The following is an 8,446-nucleotide window of genomic DNA, read 5'->3' on the forward strand; positions in this document are numbered from 1 at the left end:
CATTCATTCATTCATTCATTCATTCATTCATTCATTCATTCATTCATTCATTCATTCATGTTGCTTTCATATCACCCCTACTTTTGTTTAGTAAGACACTGTAATATTCCTTCTTATGCTTTCTTATAATCCATACCAATCTATTTTCATATTCCTTGTATTTCTGTTATGCTTATTTTGTTCTCAATTCAAGATGCACGATTATTATACACTGTAATTTATGAGGGCTGTGCTCTAGATCAGTGGTTCCCAAACTTTTCAGTTTTTGACCCACAAAATACCTGCAACAGAGACCTGTGCCCCCAGCTGTTGTCAGTTGATTATTTTGTAACAACAAAGGCAAAAATGGTGTTGGTTGTCATTTTTTAGTGTAAATAATTCAGAAAAATTTTCAGGACTCCACCTTGATGTTTCAGGACCCCACTGTGGGTCCCGACCCCAACTTTGGGAACCACTGGTCTAGATAGACATCATGTCATTGACATATGTTTGACTCTAAATTCCACATATTTCAGCCAATCTGCACCCTATTTTCTATGGTCAATCCTAATCGTTTCTACAAGTACATTGTAAAATGCCCCCTGTATGTCCGGTGGCTGTCGTGGAGTGGTCAGGGGAGTCGTCCTGTAGGTTGCCGGTTCGATTTAGTGCATATTGTCCACGTTCTGGACTGCGTTTTATTCACAAAATAACATGTAAGGCTGYTTCTGTAGAAAGACCTGCCTGATGTGCATGCTGTTTAGGACTTAATGGTGATAGCATTRACGTGGRTAACAAAATAATGTRCACAACTTAAAATACATTTTACCAAGCTGTCACAAATGCAAATTTTAATCAAAATGAACTATTTTCTCTCAATTTTAAACGGGCTAACAACAGTTATAGCAAAATGAGATGCTCACTTAGATTGCACAGGATCTGTTTTTAAAACTTGGCCATTGACTGTTACAGTCAAGATCTTAGCAAAATCTCTCATAAACCACTGAACAAATTTCAATGAGACTTTCACAAAATAATCATCTGTTATAAATTTGTAGCTCATTATTTTTCAGAGTTATGCCTACCACAGCTAATCAACCATAGCCATGAGAAAGATGGCTAAAACACAGAGTTACTAAAATTGAGCTGAATTTTGTGCGGTTGTAAATTAAAATTATTTTCAACACATACTACAAGAGATGATTCGAGATTATGTGAGATTTTACAATCCCATGAGACTGTACTTAATGGTGTTTTTGTCACTTGACAGGCTATGATTCATTTAAATTTTAAAAATGTGTTAAGAACACAATTATTATTTGTATTGTTGAATCTTCATAACATCAACACTTACAAATTCAGTTTTTAGTAATGAAGGTATTTTTAGGTTTTATTTATGTGTTTGTGTTTCTGCAGGTCCATTTTGACATTGGATCAGGCTCCAGAAATCTGGAATCAGAAGACTTTGATGAGCTGAAGGTCAGCAGTACACTGCAATATGAAATCCTGACAGGGATCCTCACATCACTGGGTCTCAGCTGTGAACCAAACCAGACTCCAGTTCTGAGCCCAGTTCATTTGTTGGCCACGTCTTTGGTAAGCTCTAGTGTTTGTAATGTTAAAAATGTCCTGACTAACATGAAGATGAATATGTTATTTGGCTCAGAGTTGTCAGTGTAACGACAAAACATTGCTAGAATGAAATAAAAAATGTAGATTACAAGTTCAAACTAAAAATAAAACACAAAGTTGAAACAGATTGCACTTTTAGCACAGATTTATAATCAAAATGTGTCATTTTTGTGTAATTAAAGTTGAACCTACAATCGATTTACATGCAGTATAAAAACGTCTGGATTTCATGTTTTGTTTGGTTGCAATTTAAAGCAATGTGGAAGTCGATGCCAAAGCAATCTAACTACACTGTTAGTCAGGACTCCGACTTTGTTAGTGAATAGTTTATATAAGACACTGTTCACTCTGGCAGTGAAGTATTTAAAATTTTTGTTTATTAGGTATTTTCTAATTTCCATTGTAAACACCAGGAAGGGTTTAGCTCTTATACCAGCCACCCTTGGTATGATTTTATATCTTAAAGTTTTATTCCAACCAGTTTAAAAAAATATACCTTGCTCTACATGATTTGATATCTTGGGGTCTCCTCAACCTATACAGGTTTTTGAAGGCCGATACGTTACCAATTATTCTGACATCAGTCTAACCGATACACGTTTATGTGGACAGCAGCTCTRTACTCGCTCTTATGAACGTAACAGCGAGAAAATACCGAGAGCTTTTTCATTTTAATTCAGCAGGGAGAAGAAAAGAGGTGTTCTTCTGCCTCCTGTGAGCAGTTCCAGCATTTTTTTAAAAGAAAAACAACGTGGACACGCTGATTACAGTCCAGTGCCAAAGTGAAACTAAAAACATGGCGCTCCTGTTCGAAAGTGAAACTTAACACACAGCTGTTCTCTCCCCCTCATAGTCCCAAGACAGAGGGCAGAAACAGCTAAATTAGAAAATTCATAACTCACCCTTATTGTTGTTGGCACTCTGTCTTACAACATTACCAACCACTCTCTTCCAGGGAGGGGGCGGCAACATGCGCTCACATGATCAAAAGAATGGATCGGCTGAACGAACCAACGTATCGGCCAATACCAATACAAGGAAAATACGCAAATATCGGCCAAAAAATATCGTCCGGCCGATGTGTCAGTCGACCCCTACTCCTCACTGACGATAGTGGTTTGTTTTTGGGTCTTGACTCGACTCGAAAGGTTATTGTTTAAATAAAATCTGTAAAAATAAATCAACATTTGACAATTGTTTTGGTTTGCTGTCTGTGAAACAGTGACTCAAACATGCTGTAACGCCCTCTCAGAATAAAGTTAAGGGACCAAAGATATGGGCATTTTTGTACTTTTAAAACGTCTTTAAATCTGAAAACTTGACAAACTGTTTTGAAGGTAAATAAATATGGAAACTAGGGGTGTCTCRATACCAGTTTTTTCAAGACTGAGTACAAGTACGAGTACTTCAGTTTAGGTRCTCACCGATACCGATGCCGATACCATGTAGTGGGGTTCATGTGGATTATCTGTTCAACTTGTTGAATATTAAACAGAATGAAAATGAAATGCAATTATCATGCAAAATATTGATGGGCTCTTTATAAGGCCACACCTCCTCTGAATGTATTAACAATACAAATACTGCAAAACGAATGCTGTTGCATACATTCAAAAACAAAACAAGTTATTTTTTATACATTTTCCTCAACATGCAACTACCAAATTTAAATTAAAATGTAAACTATAATGTAAATTTTAGCAGCACATCTATAGAAGTTTACTCTGCTTCAGTCTTAAACTGTTAAAAAATGACTAATAGTAATAAAGTGCAGTAAATTTCAGTTCAATCTTAAATGGAACAACTAAAACAAAATCTCAGAAGAACCACAGTGAAAAATAAAATGCTTTTACAACAAACTTCCTTCCATATTCTGCTTATGTCTTAGTTTGTTCTACAAGAAAGAAAAAACAACATTGAAGTTACTGCAACAACTGCAGCATAGTGCTGTTTATGAAGGCTACTGCTAGCAGCAACAAACTCTGATTTCTTTGTCATGTCTTGTCCTCAAATGTTTAATCAAATTGCTGSTGTTAAAACATCCAACTTTCACTCCTCCTCTTGACAGTTTAGCAGAGCACAGCAGACAGTCTGCTTGTTTGGTGTCCTCCGTGTTGATCTTAAAATATCTCCAAACTGCCGACGTTACTTCTTCTTCTACCGTCATCGTTCTTCTTCTGTTATTCGGGGGTGCGGTTGGAAATAACTTGTCAGTGCGTTAGCGCCACCGCCTGGTATGGATTGTTATTTGCCCTTTGTGCTGCAGYGCAGCACAGGAGGGGACAAAAGCAGTATCGGTTAAGAGTATCGGCCGGCTTTTACGAGTACGAGTACTTGATGCTGGTATCGGATCGGTATCGGGACACCCCTAATGTAAACTCTTTAAAGTACAGTATATTAACATGTTCTTACTTTAAGTGGATGTGCCACTAATGGAAGTACATATTAAAAATTGTGCTTATGATGATGATTCTCACCATCATTAAACAGACATACAGTAGAGGTTTTAATGAAAATGTAATAACATCAGATATGGATTTTTTTTATGTTCCACACAGGAGGCCAGGAATAGCTTCTTGAAGTGGCTTCAAACACGTGCAGATTGTGAAAACACTCTTAGATTCTCCAAGACCTCCTTCAAAATGATGTCATGTTCTGAACTCCGTGATAGTCCTCTACCTAGGGGCTGCCTGGCCTTGGTCACGGAGTCCGAGGACTTGGCCCATTTCGATATTGAGACTTATTCCAAAAGTTTGCAGACCAGCCATCTTGGGCACACTCTTCTGTATGCTGAGATCGTCACTTCTACTATGGACCTGTTAGAAGGGTAACAAACTATTCTCTTAACATTTTTCATTTTTCAACTGTTGAGGTTGATTTCTGTTTTCTCATCAAAATGAACTCATAGGGCCTCATGCAYGAACATTTTCGTTTTCTTATCCTAAATTTCTCTTTTGTTCGTACAAAGGGTTCGTACGAACATGCCACGTCAGAACAAATGCTTCTATCTTCAGGAAAAGTGTGTAAATGAGTAGCGTAAACTGATGAATGCCACCTGTTYGTATTCAGGTGCTTGTACCCAAGGAGAGGAAATTAGCGTAATTACAGCCCCAATAATACCCCAGCTGAGAGGTGCTGAGCAGGAGTGGGCATACTTATTGCCCCCTATTTTGGTGCCTGTATCTTGGGGTTTAGCCCAGTGCATGAGAGGGTAGCCTCCCTCCCCCATGTGTGGGGGGACGAGTCCTGACTGTTGTTTTTGCTTACCTGCGTTACAGCAGTTCAGATTACCCACCCCTTTTGGAGTCCTTGGAGGGGGTGCTGGAGAGCACTCCTGATGGGGACTCCCTCATTCTGCTGGGGGACTTCAATGCTCACGTGGTTAATGACAGTGAGACCTTGAGGGTCGTGGTTGGGAGGAATGTTCCCTGTGATCTGAACCCGAGTGGTATTTTGTTATTGGACTTCTGTTCTCATCATGGATTGTCCATAACAAACACCATGTTCAAGCATAAGGGTGTCGAWATGTGCTCTTGGCACCAGGACACCCTAGGCCGCTCTTCGAAGATTGACTTTGTTGTCTCTTGGGATCTTTGGCCGCATGTCTTGAACACTCGGGTGAAGAGAGGGGTGGAGCTGTCAACTGACCACTACCTGGTGGTGAGTTGGTTCGCCACCAACACTGTTTATGGTGGGGATGGTGCGCTGCTGACCTCAACTCAGGACATTGTGGGTCAGTGGGCAGAATACTTTGAAGACCTCCTCAGTCCCACCAGCGTGTTTTTCATTGAGGATGCAAAGCCTGGGAACCCTGGATCAGGCTCTCCAATCTCTGGTGCTGAGGTCACCAAGGTGTTTAAAAGCATGGTGGCAAGGCGCCGGGGGTGGGTGAGATTCGCCTAGAGTTCCTGAAGGCTCTGGATGTTGTGGGGTTGTGTTGGTTGATGCAATTCTAAAATATTTTGTGGACATCAGGGTCAGTGCCACTGGATTGGCAGACTGGGGTGGTGGTTCCGCTCTTCAAAATGGTGGACTGGAGGGTGTGCTCCATTTACAAGGGCATCACTTTCCTTAGCCTTCCTGGTAAGGTCTTTTCAAGGGTATTGGAGAAGAGAGTTCGATAGACAGTCAAACCTCAGATTCTGGATGAGCGATGCAGCTTCCGTCCTAGCTGTGGAACACTGGACAAACTCTTTACCTTCACTAGGGAGTTCAAGTATCTTGTTCATGAGTGAGGGAAGAATGAAACATGAGATTGATAGACAGATCGGTGCAGCTTCTGCAGTTTTGAGTACTCTGTACCATTCTGTTGTGGTGAAGAGGGAACAGAGCTGTAAGTCAAGGCTCTCTGTTTACTGGTCAGTTTCATAAGTTGGCATAGTTTGTGTAGTGTGACAGGGCCTTAAGACCTGCAGTGTGAACTTACTGTAAGCCTTACATAAATTTCCCTACTTCCCAATTCACCTCAAGCCTCTCCAAGACCTCTGATGCTCCCTAGGGGAGGTGCACCCCACAGTTTGAAAACCCCTGGCTTAGAACACTCAGAAATGTTAGCTTGTCAAATTATGCTATCTGGCATGCTCCCTCGTCATGACCACACCTCCTTTTTTATCCTCAGACTTGGCCGTGCCTGTCTCTTGGCACTACCATTTTTCAAATTTGCCCGGAGGGGTTAGGCTTTCACAGTGGGGGTTAGGTACACCATAAAAAACAATCACCTTTTATAGGGGTCATGCTCTTTGAAGCATATCATAAACAGCAATGTAGGACTTGTTAATTTTTGGTCAAAATTTGATGAGGTATCTCTCTTTGTTGAGAAAATAAATGCAGTGCACTCTTAAAACTCGACTGAACTGAACACAGCTTGCTACCAAGTAGGCTCTTTGTTGATCAGTGCTCAAGATTGCACCTCAGTGTGTCCAATCAGAAAGACGTAAACAATGATTTAGATAGCTTTCAGTTCTTTTTGTTGTGACAGTTAAAAAAAGGAGAAACACCTTATTCCTGAATTTAAAAATATAATTTAAAACTTTTTTTAACATTTCTTTATCTATTTTTTCTGCAGGCTAACTGTGAACTTGCCAGACAATGTGGGTTTAATAGCAGTAGCATCTAGCCAGACCGAGGGAAGAGGTTAGTGCCTGACCARAGTCTATACCTGCAGATTAATGCTTGTACGTATGAAAGATGCTTATCTCTGTGTGATATTTGGTTTCTTACTAATTCAGGTCGGGGCAGAAATGGCTGGCTCAGCCCACCAGGTTGTGCCATGTTCACTGTTAGTGTCCAAATCAAGCTGAGCTCCAGACTTGGACAAAGAATACCTTTCCTGCAGCATCTGGCTGCTTTAGCCATTGTGGAAGCTGTACGCACACTTCCTGGATACCAGGTACTACCCTGTAACAGCCTCTAGAGCTGATATTATCTTCTATTAGCTTGTACACTAGGTATTTTATTTTATTTTATTTTATTTTATTTTGGGTCCTCATTAGTCTCTATCTCAGCAGAGACTATTCCTCCTGGGGCCCAATTCACAGAAAATAAAACAAATAAAAAATCAATATATCACAGAAACAACATAATTAAAAACAAAAATAAAATTTAATAAAAATTAAAATGAAAGAAGCCAGTTCAAACAGAGAATTGGAACAACTGGAAAAAGGGGAGATACTAAATTGCTTCAGGCTCTTTTGTCGGATAGCAAGAAAGCGATTTCGAAACAGTGGCTGTATGGTGCATTTGTTCATGTGTTAAATGTTAACTTGTGGTAAATGTTTGTTTTACCATTTTCTTTATCGTTGAAAAAACAAGGAAAGACTAATGTAAATACATGTCTATCTACAGCAATTTGTTTTGTTAACCTCGACCCAATATAAAACTTCATAGACAAAGAGAAGGATGGTGTAGGATCAGTCATGTCGTAGCCACCTCAGTCACTGTAGAAGCTGTTAGATGAGCCAAGGTGGAGGGTTTGGATCCTGAGTCAGCCATCTGATGTCTGCAGCATCGGACTGTTTGTTTTCATGCAATGATTCATTGTTACAAACAGAGCCAATATTTATGACAATACTACATGGAAAAAAAAATCTCCAAATAAACAGCATAAATTGATGGGTTTCTTTGTATGTGAGTGTGAATTCTTATCTTCAATTCTGATCGTGGTTTCCTCTTCCCAGGACATTAATCTGAGGGTGAAGTGGCCCAATGATATCTACTACAGCAACCTAACAAAGCTCGGTGGTGTTCTGGTCACATCAACTGTCATGAGGCAAACTTTTCATCTGCTCATCGGTAACAGTCTTCCTAGAACAAAGTCATTTTTGTTGTTTTGTTTTTAGTTTCCAATGTTTCCCCTCCAGAAAACTGAACACGGTACAAATGAAGTATTAGCTTCAGGGTGTGCACACAAACAACAAACAACTTATTACATAGTTTTTTATGAGAAGAACATTTTTTAGGGGGCCGCTGTTTGAATGACTCTGCAAAAGTTAAGGAACAATGGAGATTGCTCAACTGCATTCAGTGTAGCAATAAAGTATATTCTCTGAGATTTAAATGTAAGGAGTATAAACCACTGGAATAGAAAAAAGTTTTTTTTATTCCTTAAAGGGCCTATATTATGTGTTTCTCAGGTATATATTTAAATATTATACCATAATAAAGTATCTATGTCACCTTTAGTTATTATTAAAATGCTGTTTTATGTTTAAATAAAAAATAAACTTGTCTTCTCATCACTTCCTCTTCTTAATGCCTTGAAATTGGCCTCTTTCTCTTTAAGAACCACCTTCCGCTTTTGTCCCGTCCATTTCAGTGTGTGTGTGTGTGTGTGTGT

At 39.5% G+C, this 8,446-nt stretch overlaps 1 protein-coding gene across 1 annotated transcript in view; it reads left to right on the forward strand.

Moving 5' to 3' along the window:
• hlcs (holocarboxylase synthetase (biotin-(proprionyl-CoA-carboxylase (ATP-hydrolysing)) ligase)) overlaps positions 1-8,446 on the forward strand; it is a gene marked incomplete at its 5' end in the record, with an annotated part of 23,817 nt that overhangs the window by 7,248 nt on the left and 8,123 nt on the right. Inside the window, 5 exon segments of the mRNA XM_014031237.1 lie at positions 1,396-1,575; positions 4,170-4,438; positions 6,677-6,744; positions 6,840-7,000; positions 7,788-7,902. Of these exon segments, the coding sequence (XP_013886691.1) occupies positions 1,396-1,575; positions 4,170-4,438; positions 6,677-6,744; positions 6,840-7,000; positions 7,788-7,902 (793 nt within the window).

This window comes from Austrofundulus limnaeus, unplaced genomic scaffold, assembly GCF_001266775.1.
Source record: "Austrofundulus limnaeus strain Quisiro unplaced genomic scaffold, Austrofundulus_limnaeus-1.0 Scaffold1206, whole genome shotgun sequence".
NCBI classification, from domain to species: domain Eukaryota; kingdom Metazoa; phylum Chordata; class Actinopteri; order Cyprinodontiformes; family Rivulidae; genus Austrofundulus; species Austrofundulus limnaeus.